General features: G+C 37.2%; 1 protein-coding gene across 2 annotated transcripts in view; it reads left to right on the forward strand.

Moving 5' to 3' along the window:
* col25a1 (collagen type XXV alpha 1 chain) overlaps positions 1 to 24,857 on the forward strand; it is a 1,104,568-nt gene that overhangs the window by 1,036,649 nt on the left and 43,062 nt on the right. For both annotated transcript variants that reach the window (XM_079866340.1, XM_079866339.1), the window contains 16 exons: positions 13,683 to 13,727; positions 13,899 to 13,943; positions 14,913 to 14,990; positions 15,342 to 15,365; positions 15,892 to 15,936; positions 16,097 to 16,141; positions 16,284 to 16,364; positions 16,502 to 16,564; positions 16,901 to 16,951; positions 17,361 to 17,387; positions 17,753 to 17,833; positions 18,147 to 18,182; positions 21,929 to 21,982; positions 22,136 to 22,189; positions 22,340 to 22,366; positions 22,543 to 22,596. In XM_079866340.1, the coding sequence (XP_079722466.1) occupies positions 13,683 to 13,727; positions 13,899 to 13,943; positions 14,913 to 14,990; positions 15,342 to 15,365; positions 15,892 to 15,936; positions 16,097 to 16,141; positions 16,284 to 16,364; positions 16,502 to 16,564; positions 16,901 to 16,951; positions 17,361 to 17,387; positions 17,753 to 17,833; positions 18,147 to 18,182; positions 21,929 to 21,982; positions 22,136 to 22,189; positions 22,340 to 22,366; positions 22,543 to 22,596 (810 nt within the window). The remainder of the gene's footprint in view (positions 1 to 13,682; positions 13,728 to 13,898; positions 13,944 to 14,912; positions 14,991 to 15,341; positions 15,366 to 15,891; positions 15,937 to 16,096; positions 16,142 to 16,283; positions 16,365 to 16,501; positions 16,565 to 16,900; positions 16,952 to 17,360; positions 17,388 to 17,752; positions 17,834 to 18,146; positions 18,183 to 21,928; positions 21,983 to 22,135; positions 22,190 to 22,339; positions 22,367 to 22,542; positions 22,597 to 24,857) is intronic.

A 24,857-nucleotide genomic window follows, 5' to 3' on the forward strand; every position in this document is an offset into this window, starting at 1 on the left:
GCTGCTGTAATTGATGTGCTTACTGTGCTTGATGTACATTAAATTTCTGATGTTTTGCTCTTCTGGCTCCGCATTGCGCTACAGCGGCTGTTGCTTGCTCTGCCTTGCAGGGCTTGGCCCCGTATTGCTGCTTGCAGCTATATTTATTATTATTATTCTTCTTCCTCCTCTTGAAGTCTATGGCAGCCCTATGAACCATACATAGGAAAATGATGAAATTTGGCACACTTGTAGTGATGGTAATGAAAAGTAATTGTAGCAATTTTTGAGTCTCTAGGTCCAACTCTATAGCGCCACCAGCAGTTCAAAAATTCAACATTGAAATGGTTATAACTTTTGAACCCTTTGATCTAGAAAAATGAAACTTAGTACACCTGATTCATCTCATCATGCTGATTAGAACCAATATCTTACATTAAGACTCCGCCCATTACAGTAGTGGCCATTTTGAAAAGTACAGTATGCAGTTTTTTTGCTACTCCTCCTTCAAAATTGGTCTAATTTTGTCCAAACATGTACTCAAATGATCTTCGGACTGAGCCGCATAAAAGTACTGTCCCCGATTTTTTTTATTCTTCTCTGATCAAAAGTTATGACGTCGCAAACTTAACGAGGTCGACCCAAAATTGGTTCAGAAGCTATAGCTCGGCCAAACTTTGATCAATCGAAACGAAAATTGGTACACTTCATCGGAAGCATGATCTGAGGTTCCATGCCAAAGTTGGGAACAGCGCCACCTACGGGTCATGAGATATGGAAAATGCATATTTTGGCCAATAACTTATGAACAGTTTGTCAGAAAATTATAAACTTGGTGTCTATCGATTCCTTGGGTCATGACAAATCCGTGGATATCGATTTTGCCATGATGGGATGTACCACGTGTCCGCCATTTTGAATGATGTCATAATTTGCAATATCTTTTAAACTATTTGAAATTTCTTCACCAAATTTGGTATGGATCATCATTAGCATGGCCCGAAGGTACATGAGAAGTTTGATCACAGCGCCACCTAGTGTTCCAGAGATATCATTGTTTTTTGAAAAAACACTTATAACTTTTGCCAACATTGCTTGAAATTTGATTTCTTTATGTCAATATATTCCTTGGCTTATGCCGATTTCAACGATATCTCATATGTTATTTTTCAACAATGTGACTGGCCGCCATATTGGAGCGAATGTAAAACAGTTTTTTCGCTACTCCTCCTTCAAAATTGGTCTAATTTTGTCCAAATATGTACTCAAATGATCTTCGGACTGAGCCGCATAAAAGTACTGTCCCCGATTTTTTTGCTCTACTGGAAAAAAAAAGTTATGATGTCGCAAACTTAACGAGGTCGACCCATAATTGGTTCAGAGGCTGTAACTTGTGAACAGTTTGTCACAAAATCATAAAATTGGTCTCTATCGATTCCTTGCGTCATGTCGAATCCGAGGATATCTTTTTTGCCAGGATTGGATGTACCACGTCATCATAAGCCATAAGCTACATCAGCATTAAGATAGCTTAGCATGCTAATCTGGTTAACTTGCTTTTGTGTGCTCATTCTTACACTGAAGCCTCTCATCTGAAGTTTGTGATTGTACATCCTCTGAGTGGTGCAGTCTGCTAAACCATGTGCTTCTAATCCTGAGCCGTTCTGGTTGTAGGTTCGAACCCTGTGTTGGATGAGTATAAAAATTGTGTTGATTCCTGTTTTGTTCAGGCATTTTTCTAATCTATTGCGCTAATGCTGCTTGTTTTGATTTCATCCATAAGTACTTCTGAACCTATCTGTTCTTCATGTACATTCTATTTCTGCTCTTTTTGCTCTTCTGGCTCCACATTGGCTAACCATAAGTTACATTAGCATTAAGATATCTTAGCATGCTTAACTGGTTGAGATGCTAAGTAATTCTTTTGTGTGCTTATTGTGTGCTCATTCTTAATCTGAAGCCTCTCCTCTGCAGCTTAAGCGTAAAATGCTAAACCATGTGCCATGAGCCCAAACCATTGTGTTACAGACATAGTGTCTTTCTGAAAAGTAACTCATTAGAATATGATATGTGGCACATTCATATAAAGATTAACGCTTGACTTGATTTATTGAACTTTGGCATCTTGGTAAAAATGTAAAAAAAAAACAGTTTTCCCAATGGTACTACTAGATGAGTAACAGTCACATCACCCAGAGGTTGTGAGTTCGAGTCCTGTCCAACTTCATAAAATGGTTTCTGTATTTTCCAGTTAAGTATTTTTTTAATCTTTCTTCTGGGATTAGAAACATTGTTTATTCTATGTTGAGTCTCACCTGAAGTCTTGAGTATTCAGAAAGTTTTGTGATCAAAAATGATTTCTATAGCAGTCCTTGACAATCTACTATTCTTGCAATGTAAGCATTTTCTTCATATTAATACTTTTTGCCTTTATGTGTTCATTCTCATGTCAATTTCCTTTTATGCATTGTGTGTAGTGAGCTAGAGAGTAGAAGGGTGTGATTTGATGTTGTCATGGTCTAAGTAAACCTATTTTTTTTTAATTAAGCTGGCTTTTATAAATTAAGTTAACTACATAAACTATTATACATGCATTTGTTTGGTTTAAAGCTTTAAGTATTGTTAAAGTTAAAATTAACATTCAGGTTGGACAACGTTTTAACTATTGTCCTGAAGACACTTACTAATTTTAGTATTTCAAAACAATAAAAATTCTTATTATTAGGGGCCAAGCCCCGAAGGGGCTATGGCACCTATTGTATCTGTTAGTTTTCTTATTATTATTATTAGGGGCCAAGCCCCGAAGGGGCTATGGCACCTATTGTATCTGTTAGTTTTCTTATTATTATTAGGGGCCAAGCCCCGAAGGGGCTATGGCACCTATTGTATCTGTTAGTTTTCTTATTATTAGGGGCCAAGCCCCGAAGGGGCTATGGCACCTATTGTATCTGTTAGTTTTCTTATTATTAGGGGCCAAGCCCCGAAGGGGCTATGGCACCTATTGTATCTGTTAGTTTTCTTATTAGGGGCCAAGCCCCGAAGGGGCTATGGCACCTATTGTATCTGTTAGTTTTCTTATTATTATTATTATTATTATTCTTCTTCCTCCTCTTGAAGTCTATGGCAGCCCTATGAACCATACATAGGAAAATGATGAAATTTGGCACACTTGTAGTGATGGTAATGAAAAGTAATTGTAGCAATTTTTGAGTCTCTAGGACCAACTCTATAGCGCCACCAGCAGTTCAAAAATCCAACATTGAAATGGTTATAACTTTTGAACCCTTTGATCTAGAAAAATGAAACTTAGTACACCTGATTTATCTCATCATGCTGATCAGAACCAATATCTTACATCAAGACTCCGCCCATTACAGTAGTGGCCATTTTGAAAAGTACAGTATGCAGTTTTTTTGCTACTCCTCCTTCAAAATTGGTCTAATTTTGTCCAAACATGTACTCAAATGATCTTCGGACTGAGCCGCATAAAAGTACTGTCCCCGATTTTTTTGCTATATTGGAAAAAAAAAAGTTATGATGTCGCAAACTTAACGAGGTCGACCCAAAATTGGTTCAGAAGCTATAGCTCGGCCAAACTTTGATCAATCGAAACGGAAATTGGTACACTTCATCGGAAGCATGATCTGAGGTTCCATGCCAAAGTTGGGAACAGCGCCACCTACGGGTCATGAGATATGGAAAATGCATATTTTGGCCAATAACTTATGAACAGTTTGTCAGAAAATTATAAACTTGGTGTCTATCGATTCCTTGGGTCATGACAAATCCGTGGATATCGATTTTGCCATGATGGGATGTACCACGTGTCCGCCATTTTGAATGATGTCATAATTTGCAATATCTTTTAAACTATTTGAAATTTCTTCACCAAATTTGGTATGGATCATCATTAGCATGGCCCGAAGGTACCTGAGAAATTTGATCACAGCGCCACCTAGTGTTCCAGAGATATCATTGTTTTTTGAAAAAACGCTTATAACTTTTGCTAACATTGCTTGAAATTTGATTTCTTTATGTCAATATATTCCTTGGCTTATGCCGATTTCAACGATATCTCATATGTTATTTATCAACAATGTGACTGGCCGCCATATTGGAGTGAATGTAAAACAGTTTTTTCGCTACTCCTCCTTCAAAATTGGTCTAATTTTGTCCAAACATGTACTCAAATGATCTTCGGACTGAGCCGCATAAAAGTACTGTCCCCGATTTTTTTGCTATACTGGAAAAAAAAAGTTATGATGTCGCAAACTTAATGAGGTCAACCCATAATTGGTTCAGAGGCTGTAACTTGTGAACAGTTTGTCACAAAATCATAAAATTGGTGTCTATCGATTCCTTGCGTCATGTCGAATCTGAGGATATCTATTTTGCCAGCATTGGATGTACCACATCATAAGCTATATTAGCATTAAGTTAGCTTAGCATGCTAATCTCGTTAACATGATTTTGTGTGCTCATTCACACACTGAAGCCTCTCCTCTGCAGCTTTGTAAAACATGTCCTCTGGGTGGCGCAAGTGGTTCAACCATGCGTCATGAATCCCGAACCATTGTGGTCGTGGGTTCGAGACCAGTGTGGGGCGACTTTGAAATTGTGTATAAAATAATAATTTAAATTCCTTCCGGCTCTGCACTGCTGTTGGTGCTTAAATGCTAGCTGTGCTGCTGTAATTGATGTGCTTACTGTGCTTGATGTACATTAAATTTCTGATGTTTTGCTCTTCTGGCTCCGCATTGCGCTACAGCGGCTGTTGCTTGCTCTGCCTTGCAGGGCTTGGCCCCGTATTGCTGCTTGCAGCTATATTTATTATTATTCTTCCGCAAATGGGAGTCTATGGCAGCCCTATGAACCGTACATAGGAAAATTATGAAATTTGGCACACTTGTAGTGATAGTAATGAAAAGTAATTGTAGCAATTTTGGAGTCTCTAGGACCAACTCTATAGCGCCACCAGCAGTTCAAAAATTCAACATTGAAATGGTTATAACTTTTGAACCCTTTGATCTAGAACATTGAAACTTAGTACACCTGATTCATCTCATCATGCTGATCAGAACCAATATCTTACATTAAGACTCCGCCCATTACAGTAGTGGCCATTTTGAAAAGTACAGTATGCAGTTTTTTTGCTACTCCTCCTTCAAAATTGGTCTAATTTTGTCCAAACATATGCTCAAATGATCTTCGGACTGAGCCGCATAAAAGTACTGTCCCCGATTTTTTTTATTCTTCTCTGATCAAAAGTTATGACGTCGCAAAGTTTACAAGGTCGACCTAAAATTGGTTCAGCTGCTGTATCTCGGCCAAACTTTGATCAATCGAAACGAAAATTGGTACGCTTCATCGGAAGCTTGATCTGAGAGTCCATGCAAAAGTTGGGAACAGCGCCACCTATGGGTCATGAGATATGGAAAATGCATATTTTGGCCAATAACTTGTGAACGGATTGTCAGAAAATTATAAACTTGGTGTCTATCGATTCCTTGGGTCATGACGAATCCGTGGATATCGATTTTGCCATGATGGGATGTACCACGTGTCCGCCATTTTGAATTTTGACATAATTTGCAATATCTTTTAAACTATTTGAAATTTCTTCACCAAATTTGGTATGGGTCATCATTACCATGACCCGAAGGTACCTGAGAAGTTTGATCACAGTGCCACCTAGTGTTCCAGAGATATCATTGTTTTTTGAAAAAACGCTTATAACTTTTGCTAACATTGCTTGAAATTTAATTTCTTTATGTCAATATATTCCTTGGCTTATGCCGATTTCAACGATATCTCATATGTTATTTTTCAACAATGTGACTGGCCGCCATATTGGAGCGAATGTAAAACAGTTTTTTCGCTACTCCTCCTTCAAAATTGGTCTAATTTTGTCCAAACATGTGCTCAAATGATCTTCGGACTGAGCCGCATAAAAGTACTGTCCCCGATTTTTTTGCTATACTGGAAAAAAAAAAGTTATGATGTCGCAAACTTAATGAGGTCGACCCATAATTGGTTCAGAGGCTGTAACTTGTGAACAGTTTGTCACAAAATCATAAAATTGGTGTCTATCGATTCCTTGCGTCATGTCGAATCTGAGGATATCTATTTTGCCAGGATTGGATGTACCACATCATAAGCTACATTAGCATTAAGATAGCTTAGCATGCTAATCTTCTGGTTAACTTGCTTTTGTGTGCTCATTCTTACACTGAAGCTCTCCTCTGCAGTTTGTGATTGTACATCCTCTGAGTGGTGCAATCTGCTAAACCATGTATCTAGAATCCTGAACCATTCTGGTCGTGGGTTCGAGTCCCATGTGGGATGACTTTAAAGTTGTGTATAAAGTTGTCATTTAAATTCCTTCCGGCTCTGCACAGCTGTTGGTGCTTAAATGCTCGCTGTGCTTCATTTATATTTAATTTCTGCTGTTTTTGTTCTTGCGGCTCTGCACTGCTGTTGGTGCTTAAATGCTTGCTGTGCTGCTGTGCTTGATGTACATTTACATGTATATTCAATTTCTGCTCTTTTTGTTCTTCTGGCTCCGCACTGCTGTTGGTGCTTAAATGCTTGCTGTGCTGCTGTAATTGATGTGCTTACAGTACTTGCTGTGCTTGATGTACATAAAATTTCTGATGTTTTGCTCTTCTGGCTCCTCATTGCGCTACAGCGGCTTTTGCTTGCTGTGCCTTGCCGGGCTTGGCCCCGTATTGCTGCTTGCAGCTATATTTAGGGCCCAAGCCCTGAAAGGGCGAAGGCCCTATTGTTTCCGGTAGGATTATTATTATTATTATTATTATTATTTTGTCAACCTTTCGGGCACTTTTGGGGCCCTTAACATGCTCGAAAACTCTTGAAATTTTGCACACACGTCAGAACCCGCGGCCATCAGGGCCGGACTGAAGCTGGTACCCGGGCGTGGCAGGGGGGCTCGACAGCGCCCCCTGGAACGGGATCCAAACACGTGTCCGTAAATCAAACACGCTTGCATGTAATAATATGAAACTCGGTACACATATAGATCTCATCGGGCCGAACAACTTTCGTGCTCTAAGTTTTACGCCAGCCAAACAGGAAGTTGGCTATTTAGCGTTGTTTGGAAACGCATGCTGTGGAATTTAATGTACTCCTCCTAGGGAATTCATCGATTTGCCTCCAAACTCGGTGTGCAGGAAGTCAAGACATTGAGGATGCTAAATTGCGGACGGATTTTTGATATCTCGAACGGTTTGGCCGTGGCGAGGAAACAAATTTATGGCGAAAAAATGAAACAGGAAGTGTGTTATAACTTCTGCATACATTAACTGATCTTGATGAAACTTCAGCAGTGTGTTCGTTGTAAGAGGCCGATCACATGGATGTGACTATTGTGAGTCAAAGTTATAGCGCCACCAACAGGCAGCAGGAAGTACATCACTTTCAAAATGCTTTGAAATCAGTGTCTTATTTTTACCCGATTTGCTTCAAACTTTATGTGTATAATGTAGACACACGGCAGATGTAAACCTGTGAAAGGATTATTGATATCTTAGATACTGTTGCCGTGGCAACGCATCAAACTTTAATATTATTTTTTGATGCTTTTGAGACTCTTAACATACTTGAAATTGCATGAAACTCAACAGACACATCACATTTATTAGCCCGTAGACATGTGCAAAGTTTCAGAAACGGGCGTGGTGGAATGGCTCAGTAGCGCCACCTTTAGTCAAAAATGGGGGCTTAGTTTTTCCTAGAATCACAAAACTTGGTATGTGTATTGTTCTCATCAAGACGGACAACTTTCTAATTTACATGAACCATCTCCGACCAACAGGAAGAGAGATATTTTGGTTTGAATGTGGATTTTCTGAAGAATTTTCTCTCTCTCTCTCTGTGTCTGTGTGTGTGTGAGGGGAGGGGGGGATTTGACTATTGCTTTTATATTGTTAATCAAGGTTTCAGGGGCTTTTGGGGTCCTTAACGTGCTCAAAAACTCTTGAAACTTTGCACACAGGTCAGAACCCACGGCCATCAGGGCCGGGCTGAAGCTGGTACCCGGGCGTGGCTGGGGGGCTCAACAGCGCCCCCTTGAACGGGGTTCTAAAACTTGATCCATATATCAAACACGCTCGCATGAATTAATATGAAACTCGGTACACATATAGATCTCATCGGGCCGAACAACTTTACCCCGGTCAAGTTTTACGCCAGCCCAACAGGAAGTCGGCTATTATGGGTTGTTTGGAAAACGCTTGCTGTGGAATGTGAAATACTCCTCCTAGAAAATTCACCGTGTCCCCTTCAAACTCGGTGTGCATGTAGTCAAGACTTTGAGGATGCTAAATTGCGGACGGATTTTTGATATCTCGAACGGTTTGGCTGTGGCGAGGAATTGAATTTATGGCGAGAAAAGAGAAACACGGAAGTGGAATAACTTCTGCATACATTAACTGATCTTGATGAAACTTCAGCAGTGTGTTCGTGGTAAGAGGCCGATCAGATGGATGTAGCTATTGTGAGTCAAAGTTATAGCGCCACCAACTGGCAGCAGGAAGTGTGTCACTTTCAACATGCTTTTGACAAAAGTGGGGGGGTTAGTTTTAACTACAGTAAAGAAAAAACAGTTTGTATATTGTTCTCATCAAGCCGGACAACTTTCTAATTTACATTCAATAGCTCTGGCCATCAGGAAGTCAGATATTTTGGTCTGAATGTGAATTTTTTTGCAAAATCAGCCTCTGAATTTTTAGCCACTCCTCTTAAACTATTTATTTTATTCGTACCAAACTTTTTCAACATGATGAAACTACATTAAATATGCTAAATTGTGAATGGATAATAAATATCTCAAACGGTTTTGCTATGGCGAGGGATTAAAGTAATGTCCAAAAAGGAAACACTAAAAATCTTCTAAAAATGTAATTATATACCATTTATTTCTATATAAAAGAATACAAATATCACAACTAAACCCATTTTATTCTGTTTTTGCAATTCAAGAAGAATGAAAAAGTTAAAACAGGCTATTTAGTGCTATTTGGTTCAACAAAAAAGCAAACATAGGGCTATACTGCCCTCTTGTGTCCAAAAGGACATCAAAATAGTATATAAAACTTTTTACCAGGTAGGCCAATATTGTATTTAAATATACATTTATTAGGTATGTGTCTGAGGATATTTTCCCACCGGTTAATCGACGTGTGACACGAGTGGGTGCTTTTAAATCGCTAATATAATAGTGAAAGAAAAATAATGATAATGTTGCACACACAAATCACACACATGTGGGAAAGAATGATGCTTTTAAACAACACTAAACCGCCATTAGGTGTCGCCAGGCATCCATCTTAATAAGCGAGTCATTGATTCATTCGTTCAAACGATTCGTTCGAATGAGTCGATCATGATTAAGACAGATGTTTATGGATTGATCATTCAATCTTTGAGTCAACCGATTCGTTAAAAATGCTGAATCGTTCAGTTATGAGAAAACACGTGATGCGTGATGGTTCTGCCGTGATCTTTGTTTAACTATTTTCGCTGCTGAAACAGAACAAAAACAGTCAACATTGCATCTAAAATGTAAGTGACTTAATTGTAACTGTTTATTAACCTGTTGTATGAAATCTAGGGGTGGGAGAAACAAATTATTCTTAGATGCATCGCGATGCGGACGTGGACGATTCTGAATCGATTCACAAATGTCAAAAAATCGATTCTCTAAAAAAATATTTTTCTAATAACGTAATATTGACGGAAGGCAAAAGGCGGAACTCTAAGCGGACGTGCGTGCAGTCTGTGGCGCGCACATAACAGAGAAGTTTCTTCTGCTCACCAAGGCTGCATTTATTTGATTCAAAATACAAACAAAAACAGTAATATTGTAAAATATTATTACAATTTAAAACAGTTTAAAATATATTAAAATAGAAAGCAGCTGTTATTTATTCCTGTGATCAAAGCTGAGTTTTCAGCATCATTACTCCAGTCGTCACTGTCACATGATCCTTCAGAAATTATTCTAATATGATGATTGATACTCAAGAAACATTCATTATTATTTTAAATGTCGAAAACAGTTGTGTACAGTCTTTGATGAATAGAAAGTTCAAAAGAACAGCATTTATCTGAAATCTAAAGCTTTTGTAACGTTAAACACTACCGCTCAAAAGTTTTGGGTTAGTAATAATTAAAATTTTATTTTTGGGGGAAATAAATAAAATAAATCAGTACTTTTATTTATGAAGGATGAGTTAAACTGATCAACAGTTACAGTAAAGACATTTATAATGTTAAAAATATATATATTTGAAATATATGCTGTTCTTTTGAACTTTACATTCATCAAAGCATTTTGAAAAAAAAAAATCTGTACACAACTGTTTTCAACATTGAAAATAATAATGAATATTTATTGAGCATCAATCATCATATTAGTATGATTTCTGAAGGATCATGTGACACTGAAGACTGGAGTAATGATGCTGAAAACTCAACTTTGATCACAGAAATGAATTACTATGTAAAATATTTAAAAATTGAAAACAGCTGTTTTAAATTGGAATAATATTTCACAATATTACTGTTTTTGTTTGTATTTTTAATCAATAAATGCAGCCTTGGTGAGCAGAAGAGACTTCTCCTAAAAACATTAAAAATCTTACTGACCCCAAACTTTTGAACAATAATATATATATATATATATATATATATATATATATATATACATATATATGTATGTGTGTGTATGTATGTATGTATATATATATATATATATATATATATATATATATATATATATATATATATATATATATAAATATAGCTGCGAGCAGCGATTACGGGCCCAAGCCGGCGGTACCGCCACCCCGGTGCCTTTAGGTAACTAAAGGCACCGGGGTTGCGGTACCACCGGCTTGGGCCCGTAATCGCTGCTCGCAGCTATATTTATTATTATTATTATTCCTCCTCTTGAAGTCTATGGCAGCCCTATGAACCGTACATAGGAAAATGATGAAATTTGGCTCACTTGTAGTGATGGCCATGAATAGTAAATGTAGCAATTTTTGAGTCTCTAGGACCAACTCTATAGCGCCACCAGCAGTTCAAAAATTCAACATTGAAATGGTTATAACTTTTGAACCCTTTGATCTAGAAAAATGAAACTTAGTACACCTGATTGCTCTCATCATGCTGATCACAAACCATATCATACATTAAGACTCCACCCATTACAGTAGTAGCCATTTTGAAAAGTACAGTTTTCATTTTTTTCGCTACTCCTCCTTCAAAATTGGTCTAATTTTGTCCAAACATGTGCTCAAATGATCTTCGGACTGAGCCGCATAAAAGTACTGTCCCCGATTTTTTTTATTCTTCTCTGATCAAAAGTTATGACGTCGCAAAGTGAACAAGGTCGACCTAAAATTGGTTCAGCTGCTGTATCTCGGCCAAACTTTGATCAATCGAAACGAAAATTGGTACGCTTCATCGGAAGCATGATCTGAGAGTCCATCCAAAAGTTGGGAACAGCGCCACCTATGGGTCATGATATAATGGAAAATGCATATTTTGGCCAATAACTTGTGAACGGATTGTCAGAAAATTATAAACTTGGTGTCTATCGATTCCTTGCGTCATGCCAAATCTGTGGATACCGATTTTGCCAGGATGGGATGTACCACGTGTCTGCCATTTTGAATTTTGTCATAATTTGCAATAACTTTTAAACTATTTGACATATCTTCACAAAATTTAGTATGGATCATCGACACAATATCCTGAAGGTACATGAGTAGATTGAACACAGCGCCACCTAGTGTTCCAGAGATATAAGGTCTTTTGCAAAAACGCTTATAACTCTTGAAAACATTGTTCAAATTTTGATTTCTTTATGTCATTATGTTCCTTGGCTTATGCCGATTCCAACGACATCTCATTTGTCATTTTCTAACAATGTGACTGTCCGCCATATTGGAACAAATGGAAAACAGTTTTTTCACTACTCCTCCTTCAAATCTTGCTCAATTTTGTCCAAAATTTGATCAGATGATCTTTGGACTGAGCCGCACAGAAATGACTGAACAGATTTTTGATATTCGCTACCTTTCCCGAGATATTCATCTTCGGAGTTGACCTAGCCTGCGTTTTTGCCTTATGCTAGTTAACTTAGCATAATTATTGGTTAGCATGCTAATCAGATGCCATTCTTTCTAATGTGGCTCTTCAGTTATCAGGATAACCATAAGATACATTAGCATTAAGCTAGCTTAGCATGCTAATCTCGTTAACATGTATGTTGTCTGCTTATTCTTACACTGAAACCTCTGCTCTGCAGCTTTGTAAAACATGTCCTCTGGGTGGCGCAATCTGTTCAACTATGCGTCATAGTTGAACAGATTGCGCTGTTCAACTATACATACAACCGGCACATCCGGGAACTTAACTGTAAATTTCGTAACCGCCCCTTTTTAGGGGAAAACAAACCAGACTTCCCATAGACTTCAATACAAAATAGCGGCACAAAACAACGTCCGTACACAGCCGGCAGACGTGTATAATTTCAGAAATCACTTAGATGAAATATGTCGAGTAATTATACGTTCACCCTGCCTTCCATAGAGCGTGAACGATACGTTTATAAACTTAATTTGGGCAACTTAAAAACATGTCCCTACCAGCGTCAAATTGGTCTAACAACCCCACCCAGTGGCCAGAAGTGTCTTACCCGGACATTTACTCGTACCTCATCGAGTCACCAGGTAGCCAGTGAATGATTTTACTTCGGTTTTAAGAAGTAAACATCTTTAAATGTATAATATTATGTCTTTATATTTAGAGGAGCTACTGAGTGCACTTTTCTGTCCAGCCATACAACTAGCCTGATTTAGCTTTCGATAGCATCATCCGTAATTCATGATATTTCCATAACAGCAAGATATTGATGATGGCAGGCAGAGATGGGCATAAATACATGGAAATGTATTTAAAATAAAATAAAAATACTGTGTGGAAAAATTTAATTAAATACAAATACATAATAGGGGTAGCCTATTGTGTGAAAAAAAAAGTTTAAATACAAATTACATGTTTGTAAGGGTTAGTACACGTCCTCAATCCGATACTGTGTATGGTGCTTGCCGGTTTGTTTTCCCCTAAAAGTGGGCGTGAACCTTTTCAGAGACGTTCTATGACGCTACGCCGGTTGTATGTATGGAATGGAATCCCGAACCATTCTGGTCGTGGGTTCGAGACCAGTGTGGGGCGACTTTGAAATTGTGTATAAAATTGTCATTTGAACTCCTTTATTATCTGGGTAAGAGCTATACTAATGTTTCTTACACTGGGATTAGAAATAAGTTTGTGTTTTTTTCTACATTCTGTGTTCGTTCTCATCAGAACTTCTGTTCATTTTGATTTCATCCTATCTGTACTTCTGAACCCATCTGTTCTTAATGTACATTCTATTTCTGCTGTTTTGCTCTTCTGGCTCCGCATTGCGCTACAGCGGCTTTTGCTTGCTGTGCCTTGCAGGGCTTGGCCCCGTATTGCTGCTTGCAGCTATATTTAATATTGTTATTGCTCTTCCAATACCATGAACAATGTTTAACCTGACCACACTCAAATCCGTAGATATTGTATCAGGTTGCTTCCGAATATGTTGTTAAATGATAAATCTTTAACTGTCTTTAAATAATTGTAAGGGAGAACAGGGGGAACCAGGTGCATCAGGCCTGAAAGGTTCAAAGGTCAGTCTCATTTCCTTAGTAAGCCATGCATAAGAAAGTTAAAAAAAGTTCAAATTTGAAGCTAAAATGTTAAAACAAGGAGCATGTGTTACATGTTACTATAACAAATAACAAATATTTTACTGTCTTAAATTACTAAATATAATCCCTGTCCATATTTTACAATTACAGGGGGATGCAGGAGACAAAGGTGATGAAGGCCCAACAGGATCACAAGTGAGTAAAGTCTACAAATGTCTAAAAATGACTTTTGACAACTCTGACTAGCAAATGTAACACTGGCCTAAATTAGCTTTATTCTGACATCAGTTGATTGCTGTGGAGTATAAATTTCATCATTATATTTCAGAGTATAAGATACAGAAGAGTATACAGAATTGAATGTTTCCTTCCAAATACGAACTTGTCATGCTGACGTAATTGGGTTAAGGTTGCTCTTGACTGATTGAAACCAGAAAGGGCAGGATTTATTGATTATTCACAAATCCAGGGCATTATGCAATGAAACAAGTTGGTAAATAAGCCAAAGTCAGTAAATAAGTGACTGTGCAATGAAAAATAAGTGCTATGAAGTTCCTGAAGTAAAGTTCTCACATAAAAGGACTGTAAAGCTGTTAAAGGAATTAATATTTTGTGATGGTGTAAAGTTATTATTTGAAACGTTGGTAACACTTTACAATAAGGTTCATTAGTTAACATTAGTTAACTACATTAGTTAGCATGAACTAATAATGAACTGCACTTATACAGCATATGTGAATATTTGTTCATGTTAATTTCATCATTTACTAATACTTTATTAAAATCTGGTTAACATAGTTAATGCACTGTGAACTAACATGAACAAACAATGAATAGCTTTATTTTTATTAACTAACATTAAAAAGATGAACAAATACAGTAACAAAATATGTCGTTCATGTTAGTTAATACATTAACTAATGCTAACTAATGAACCTTATTGTAAAGTGTTACCGAAATGTTTACTATTTCAAGCAAATTATGTGATTAAGCACATTGGTTTGCTTTGATCTAGTCTCAGTTTCTATGATAATGAGGTACGGGAAGCTTCAAAATGAGAATATTGTCGCAAGACAATTATTGTCTCAAGTCACTCTTTTTATCAGTAAAAACAGTTCTGGCATTTACATTTCCCCACTCAATGAAAATATAATTGTTATTCAGGGGCCACCCGGGGAGAAAGGTGAACAGGGTACAACTGAAATCATAGACTACAATGGAAACATTCAAGAGGCTCTTCAGGTTAGTGGAATCATGTCTATGACCTTTCATTGGAAATCATATTTCTAACCTGTTTTAAACTGTGGAAATTAGGACAGCTACTATCACAAACCAAAGTGCCCAATTCATATTTTCTGCTCAAGTAATTGATAATAATTATGTCATAAAATAAGGATTTACAAAAAAATTGCATGAAATTCAGTCTGTTCACACTGAATTGACTTCACAATAATTTAAAAAACACCCAAAAATGCGTAATGGATAAACATCTGTAGCAGTGGTATTGGATTTTTAAATAATTGGCACAGAGGTTGGCCTTGTGCATAACTGTAATCTTATCTGTTACCTTCCCTTCTTCCTGACTGCCTACAGAAGATAACTACTATTACAGTTACGGTAATTCACCTCTGCTTTGTCTGTGTGTTATATATGAGTGCTGTATTTTGCTCAGCATGAATTCAACACTTCCATACATACATGTTTTTTCACCTAATTCTGCCAATTCTCTTACCAGTGCCTTACTGACAAAATATTGTGTGTTGCTGTGCCAATGTTCGTTAACACTTGTTTAATCTGATTTGAGATAAAGACTTATCTCCTATGTTACAAGGATCAAAGTAAGTGTGAATGTGGTTCAGGCCCTTTCTCAGCTATATGTATTCAGAGTGCTCTGATTGGACCAGTCCAATATAACCTATGCGTGTTAACACAGGAAGTGAGAAATGACACATTGTCTCCCACATTCTCACATGTCATGTTTCATATGTAACAAAAAAAATTTAATAAATGTGTCCCTTGTGCAAAAAAAGTGTAATTTTTGTTTAATTATGTGCATCTACACAAAAAAAAAAAAAAAAATATATATATATATATATATATATTTTGGGGAATTGATCAATTCTTTTTGTTTTTTGTTATTTAGGGTCCCCCTGGGCCTCCTGGGCCAGTTGGACCAAAGGGAATGAAGGTAACCACATAATTTATTAACAAAGTGGACATTATGGGCAGTTAAATGAGGGCCTTACCTAAGAGTCTAGCATTTATGTGCTTGTGACGACAACCTTTTGAAGACAAAGATCACAAAGTGACTGCAGTTCATTTCAGTGAAATATTATTGCTTTTCACAGGGTGATCAGGGTGTTCCTGGACTTCCTGGACTGGATGGAGAAAGGGTAAGAGGACCAAAATGTTCTTACTGTGTATAGCTTTTATTGTCTGTCAACTGACCCATATCTAAGCACAATTTCACAATATTTTTTATATAATCATTTATCACAATTAATATAATCCACATAATACAATCCATGTTGTTAGGGTCACAAAGGTTCTAAAGGTGATATGGGTATCCCTGGAATATCAGGAGAAAAGGGATCAATGGGTCTTCCTGGTTTACAGGTAAAATGATCTGAGCGTTAGATATGTTGATACTTGTGATATTAATCATAATGTAAAATGTATGATCTTGAATAGGCCTAATGGCTTGTCACATTATTTAAGTAGGTTAAGTCATGGCTCCGTAATGTTGCCCGCAGGGTGTGAATGGTCTGAAAGGAGACAAAGGAGACGCTGGCCTGCCTGGACCTCAGGGACCCTCAGTAAGTACAGCCAAAATAGTGTCCAACCAAAATGTGAATTAAGTATACATGCATAGTCTTCTGTGTAACTCACAGTCAGTGACGGCTGTAGACAACTGGGACTAGTCTTTATCAGAGTGACAGTTTGTATGAGAGAGTCAGTACTGAGAGTAAATGTTTTATCATCAATTTACATGTATGATGTCAAATCACTTTACCCTAAATTGGGCCTTACTATTGTAGTGTAATTGATGGTCATATTATTTAAACATCTTCTCCATCTTTGTGCCCTGTTGTCCCTCATGTCTTCTGTGTATATTTCACTTATGGAATTTTTTATCTTGCTCGCATTAACAGATTATTGGGCCCCCTGGAGCACCTGGTCCACATGGACCACCTGGACCCATGGTGAGTTAAAGATGCTTTGCACAACAGAAATGGTATAAAATTTGAATAATTTTAAGATAGCAATGGATATATCCAAATAGCCTATAAGCATCACAAAAAGGACTCATTGCCCCTGCTCTCTATACATTCAGACAGTTATGAAAGTCTGCAATTTATTGTCATGCTATAATTCCAGACCAGTATCTGAGAAACTGTGTGGCCTTAAAACCTTCAAACTTAGAGCTTTTAAAACTTAAAACTGCTTCAAATTATAAGGAGTGAGTAAGTGCGTGCGTGCGTGCGTGAGTGAGTCTATGAGTGAGTGAGTGTGTGCGTGCGTGCGTGCGTGTGTGAGTGAGTGCGTGCGTGAGTGAGTGCTTGCGTGCGTGCGTGTGTGCAAGAGAGTTATTAATGCTGTGTTGTGTTGCAGGGTCCTCATGGATTCTCTGGCCCAAAGGTACGTCATTACTAATTAATTAATTTCAAGGTAATGCCTTTCTGAATTACCACATTTGGTGTTTTAAGGCATGCTGCATACTTGCCATGAATTGTTCATAGAGCAAATTGCCTTCTGTCAGACATGAAAGTAATTACTTGCTCAGTGTTAGTTTGGACATACAGAAGACTGGCAACAGGTCTTCAATTTGACCTTAACTCCCACTGTGTTTTTAGTCACTGTAGTCATCCAAGTCTTTGAAGACTATCAGGTGCAAATTCAGGACGATTTCAATCTGTGATATTTGTCCAGAAATCTAAAGACAAGATGCTTCGGAGTAAATGTTACCGAGCATTCCCTAAACTGTTGTCTGTACTCCTATTAAGGGGGAACCAGGGTTACATGGTCTCAAGGGACTGCGAGGGGAGACTGGGTATAAGGGTGACAGAGGACCCCTGGGTCTCCCTGTAAGTACACTACAGCAGTGCATCCTAGGATCTTAGTGCTTTATCCCCACTTATTTTGACTCAACATCTTCTAACCTTTACCACATTCCCCACTGTCCATTTGTTTGCTGTTATAAATGTATGTTTTCGTTGTCGTGATTTGTGCAGACAACCAAGCCTGATTTGCTGCCTCTTAAACATTGTGTGTTGGTTAAACGCCTATTTGTTTATCTTTGTTAACAGCTGTTAAGGTTTTTGGTTTTTTTGTCCAGTTCACTCATCACATACTAATCGCACTTTTCAAACCTCCATTCATACTTCCATAAATGCACAGGGAGCATCTGGCTTGGATGGCAAGCTGGGACCCAGGGTGAGTCTCAAGCCATGTTTCACCAACCCCCCTATCCCCCTCATCCCCCTCCCCCCAAAGCCTCCCTACATCTTAAAAAAATACCAAAATGGGTCATGTGACACATTTATGGTGAACGGGGAATGTGGTTAGACTCATTATTGGTAATGTTTCATCAATGTTCAGCTCTATGTGACAGTGAAAGATTAAACAACAAGAGTTACTCTGTTTTTCTGCTGACGAGATTGATATTAACACTGATTTAACACTCACTCATCCATTAACATTCTATTTATTATTTATGTTCATCTGTGTATTTATTTGGGGATTTGCATGATTAATTGCTAAAGATAAAGTCTGAGAATTTTTTTTTACATGAAGAGCTGATTGATCAAAATTATGGTCTGCTTTTCTGAACTGTGTTGACATGTAAGTTTTGGTAACGCTTTAGATAACAGCCTGGAAAGTACTGCGTAATTAAGACGAATTTACAGCATAACTTTCTTTAGTTATATTGTTCCTATAAAATACTTACATGTAAGTATAAGGGAACAATATTTAACGGTTTGGGAATAAAAAAAAATGGTAAAATGGACTGCATTTATATAGCGCTTTCACAGACCTATGGCCACCAAAGCGCTGTACATATAGTCTCACATTCACCCATTCACTCATTCATTCACTCATCGACACTTGGTCAGGTGGAACCGGGGATTGAACCACCAACCTTTCGGTTTGTAGACAACCTACATGAACCACTGAGCCACAACAAATTATTTATACTGCAAGTACAATAATCTTACATTTGGGAGCAATTTAGCGAGAACAAACCTTTTTGTAATAAAAGTATACCAATACATACTGTATAGGCTAAAAATTACAGGGTACATATCTGTGCATTTATACAGTAATTTATTAATTTATTTATTTATTGATAGCAAAAGTGCAGATGTTTTAGTTTGTGCTTACACGGCAAGTAAAAATAAAACTATTGCATTTTTTTTTAAATACTGGAGAAATATACTCTTGTTTCATAAAGTTACAGGGTAAGTGTGACATTTTGGGCTATAAATTAAAGCGGTGCATGTTACCCTCTTGTTCCATGTAGTTACAAGGTAAGTGTGACATGCCTTTATCCCCACTACAATGTAAATTAAAGTGATGCTTGTTACCTTCTTGTTTCATATAGTTATGTATTTGAAATAAAAATGTTTTAGATGAATAATAAGTGTTGCAAGTCTGTTTTGAAATAAGTTGTTTTTCAAATAAAGGTTTCTGAGTCAGTAACAAGCACCACTTTAATTTACAGCCTGCAATGTCACACGAAACAAAAGTATATTTACCCAGTATTTAAGCAAAAGTTGCAATAGTTTGTTTTCAATGCACTTTTGTTAAAAAAATACTGTATAAATGCACAGAAATGTACCATGTAATTTTTTTTAAAAGCCTATATGTATTGATACACTATTATTACAAAAAGGTATGTCAAGTCACCTTCATTTATATAGCGCTTTTAACAATATAGATTGTTTCAAAGCAGTTTTACAGTGATAATAGGAAATTTCAGTAACAGAGATTGTTTTGGCTTTACAGCAGCTCTAGAATAAAGTTATTGTCCAGCTAAAGTTAGTTTTGATTGATTGATTCACTTCCGTTGCAAAGATCATTAGTTATTAACTTAGGGGTCGTGAACATGACACCGTTCTAACAGAAAACATTCATTGCGCTCTGGCCCGCTCATCCTCACAAAGCAGTGTCTGGTAGCTTGAGAACGCAAACCCTGAAATATAGTAGATTCCAAGGTGCAAGCCTTGAAAAAGGTTATCTCTGCGCAAACCTCAAAAACGCAAATCCGCAAAAACACAGACGGCATGCACATGCGCGTCACGTGTTTGTTTAGTCTATAGGTATGCGCGTTTGAATATATATGTGCACAGGCATGTAGTACTTCTTTACAAACCAACCCTCAATAAACTACTTGTCTGACCTTAAAAATCTATAATAAAGAATTATTTATCGCTTCCACGTAGCCACATGAACCCCGGAATTATCCCGACAACGTTTTAACTGTACAGAGGTAAAGGGAAGGGAGGGAGGCCTTCACTGGGGAGAGACTAGTTGACACTTCAGGATTGCGTTGCGTCGTGTCCAGGTTGTGTAAGGTCCTTCATCAGATCTGGATACGGCCTGGATACCGCGGACTGCGGTAAACCTCGGGATAAACAGTGAGACTAATACTAGCGTAGACGCCATCCTTCTTATGATGTAACAAGTACATCAGGATTTCTGGGAAGTGTTCCCGGTTCCAGCTGACCTAATATATGCAGCCTAACATTGAATTACAGAAGTAATGTTAAAGCTACACTGTGTAGGATTTACTCCCATCTAGCGGTGAAATTGTATATGACTACCAACTGAATATTACTTTCTAGCCCCTCCCATTCCAAGGGCGTTTTAACTCCTACGGTGGCCGTATTATTTCAAATCTGCCGGCAGTCACGAGTAATCTCCCTCTCGCATTCGTCTTGGTGACACTGAGTGTAAAAACGCGAAAGGCGAAGCTTGAATTTCCAGGTATGTCCCTCTTTGTCTAATATATTTTCAAGATGGATGCGCAACATGGCTTCCGCCATTCGAGCGACTCGCTCGTATGTATTCTAAATGGCAGATTATACAGTTACGAGAATACTTAATTAGTTGGTTGAAGTGATTACACATTAATGAGAATATATAATTTTGAAAGAACAAAGTGTTTTTTGCTAAAAATCAACTTAAAATATTACACAGTGTAGCTTTAAGTGTATGCTAGGTCAAATATATGTGTTTTCAGTCTAGATTTGAACTGAAGTGTGTCTACTTCCCGGGAAGAGGGCAGGAGCAAATTACAGTGCTTGACATCGTACTTGCGAGTTCACACACCTCTTTAACGTTAATTTAAGTGATCTCCGACTGGCAAAGTCCGAACATCATTAGTGCCGACGTGAATAACAATCTTAGAGAATTTACGATTAGCATTATCCAACAATTTTTAAATTTGCTTAGAATCGCCAATAACTAGGGTACATTCAACAGGATTCACAGTGGGTGTTTCACTGAGTGGGGAGAATCTATTTGTTATGGTAATCGGAACAGAAGAGCTGTGTTTTGTCCCGCGACTACAGCATCTCACGGTCACCCAGTTGCCCTGCTGCACGGGCTCTACAGCCGGAATCGAACAATGTACAGATTTCACTAAGCTAGTCGCATCCAAAGCAGTATCTAAAGCCCTTGCATTCTTACTATCCTTGATTAAAGTTTGGATGTGTGTCTCAAGTTCTGAAATCTTCTCCCTCAGCCTGACTATCTCCCTGCATTTAAATCCCTCATTGCTAACAGAGAATGCTATACTATACATGACACGAAATGCAAGTGACAATAACAGGAGAAGACATTACTCACCTTGTTTGTTGACTGATCCTGGTATGCAGTGTATGTTCTCGTTAAATTGCTCCCAAATGTAAGATTGTTGTATCATAATAGTAGAATAAGTACCACTTAGTTCTAAAATACTTTGTTAATTCTCCTGGTTGTCACTTTACAAAACTTTACATATTGTTCCCTTATACTTACATGTAAGTACTTTATAGGTAAACTATAATTACCGAAAGTTACACTGTACATTTTTTTAATTACGCAGTACTTTGCGGGCTGTTATCTAAAGCGTTATCCAAGTTTTTTTTATATATATAAAACCAGATTCAAAACCTCATACACTCTCTTATTTATAGGGTATGGATGGACCAATCGGGGCTCCTGGTCCAGCAGGTCCGAAGGGAGATGGAGTAAGTTATTTTTTATTTTGTTTTATTTAGGTTTTTATGTTTGTTGCTGTTTTAGCTGGATAATTGTGCGCAATTATGAAAATCAGGATATAAACTATGTATGAATACTATACAACAGATTGTTTATATAAAAGGTCTTGTTAAATGTCACAGGGTGAGAAGGGTGATGTTGGTGATCCTGGACCCAGAGGGCAATATGGGTTACCTGTAAGTACTCAAAGAATTTTTTATGTTTAATAAAAAAATAAAAAAATAAACTAATTATTTGCCAATTTAATTATGATCACATTATTCACTATTCTCGTTCCAGAGAATATTATTCATTTTTTGTTTCTTTTTCTTCCTTGTTTTTTTAAGGGAGCTGCTGGAACACCTGGAATAGATGTGAGTTGTCGATCTTAATGTTCTGCTTGTGTGTTGACTCTTATCGTTTGTTTTCTGGGTCGCTTCCTGCAACTGTTGTGCCCTCTAGTAGCTCTAAACAAATTCAGTGAAGTTCTTTACCCCTGAAACAATCAGCCTCCAAGCATTTGTAATTACTTGAAGTTGTATTTTTGCAGGGGTTACCAGGCTTAAAGGGAGACAAGGGCGACGTGGGGGAAAGAGGAGAAAAGGTGATTGTGACATAGATGTTCTGAAACAGGGAATGAACCTTTCGCTCTCTTATTGATTAGATCTGATGTCAATGGACATTTACAAAGCAGCTCAGGCAGATAGGCCTTCATATTGACATAATGTGAGCCATGGAGTTGAAGATCAGTGTTAAGATCTTACATTTAATGTTCTAGTACAATAGGAAAATAGCAAGGAAAAAGTATATGAACTCTTTGACTTTCTGCATAAATTATCATTAATCATATAATTGAATCTGATCTTCAGCTAAGCCAAAACAAAAGACAAACATGGTTTACATGTAAAAAATAAATAAATACATTTAAGGGTGCACACACTTTTCCCTCCCTACAAGAATGTTTACTTTCCCTCCATACGTGAATGTTTATTTGGGGTGTGTAACGGTACACGCATTTGTACCGAAAATATTTGTTACAAAGTTCGGTATGCATGCGTATAAAAAGAATACACAGTGTTGTTTTAACCACAGCATGTGCGGAAAGTAATTTCAAAACCCTAGAATGGGACAACATCGTTTATATCAATATCTGAAAAATAACGATATGAATATGAAATTGTTTTCTCGTTTTTGTCTTCAAAATAAAAAAATAAAAAAAAAACTTTCTTATGAACATAAACTAATCTCAAGTCGTTTTTTCACACTTTTTTCTAATTCGCCAAATAGAAACACAATAAAACCAAAATGGATAAACAGCTTGATTATTCGATCCCTACATGGGAGCAGGAATGAAACGGCCCTTTCCACTGATTGGAACAACCAAACATAAAAACATGCCGTTTTCCTTAGTTTTGTGCAACAGAAGAATAGTCTTCCGCTGCTGCAGTTGTACGGATTCTTAAAGCACATATTGCAACTACATTTAATCTCTTTCAGAGACAGCCAGACTAAAGAATGGCTGGACACAAACCGCACTGCACCTAGACAGGGCTTTCTTCTGTGTAGACATATGGCTAACTATGTGTGCCAGAGAAATAGGTTATTACATGGTTTATTTTAGAAATACAGATGGTACCCAACCAAAATGCCTATTACCGCCGCGCCAGCCGCCGCGGCGAAATCACCGCGGCGAAAATAAACCAGCCGCATTTCAAAGTCGTTCCCGAAATGACCGCCAGGTGGCGCAAAGGGACATTGTGCAAAACAGCAGCAATAGCCGTATTTTAAAATGTAAGTGGGTTAAATATAAAACCCTAAGCCTGATAGGCATATTTTTCATATATATAAATAGGCCTATTATGCTACAACAGAATAGAACCAAAGATAGAATCAATTTTAGAACTGAAAAAAATAGAATCAAAAGTTAAAAATAGAGACGATATTAGGAGCAATGACGCTGAATATTTTTACTATTCTATTGAGGAATTAGATAAATGAAGAGCTCTCGTGAGCGATACAATTGCATAGTAATTTATAGTGATTTCAAAAGCAGTCCTTAAAAAAAAAATACATGGAGTATGGAGTAGTGTGGTATAATTTTTCAGAGATTACGCGGAACGGGTTTTAGTTAAGATCCTGGTTCCAATGCCCTTAATGTATAGGCTAGGCTACTGCTTTAAAAAAATGTCACAACGCGTTTTGAGATTGTTTTGAATTAAACATTGAAGTTTAAAATGTAGTGTTTTGGCACACCAGGCCGAGTGGCGTTACGCATCGTTCAAAAATCAAGTTTTATTCTGACATGTTGAATTGGCGTTAGAATTTTTTTTTAGATTTATTAGATTTAGATTTTAGATTTCGTTAGATTTATTTTTCTCATAACAGCTAAAATAACTTAATATATGCCTTGTCTTAATATGACCTACTTAATATAGGCAATAGGCATATACTAGCCTATATAATAGCCTAAATTAGCAAAACTTGGCCACTAAATATTTAATTTTCAATTATTTTAATTATCACAATTAAAGTTTTAATTTTATTAAATTGAACAAGCGCAACAATCAGCATTTAATCAAATATTCTAAAAGATGTATTATTAATAATAATGTTATTTCAACATAATATTTCGTTTTTTTGACATAATATGTGTGCGTGCAACAAGCAAGATGTGTATTTGTAAAACAAATATGATACTAAATGAGATTATTTAATGGCTACAACAGTATAGTAGGCCTATAGACTCTATTTGTACAAATTGCTGCACATTAATTTAATTAAATAAAACCTTGTAACGAATTCACACTGTATGGTAGACTGTGTACAGTTGAGACACCTTAAATAACTTGCGTTCGCAGCAAGCAC

The sequence above is a fragment of the Squalius cephalus genome (genome assembly GCF_949319135.1).
Source record: "Squalius cephalus genome assembly, chromosome: 3".
Classification (NCBI taxonomy): Eukaryota; Metazoa; Chordata; class Actinopteri; order Cypriniformes; family Leuciscidae; genus Squalius; species Squalius cephalus.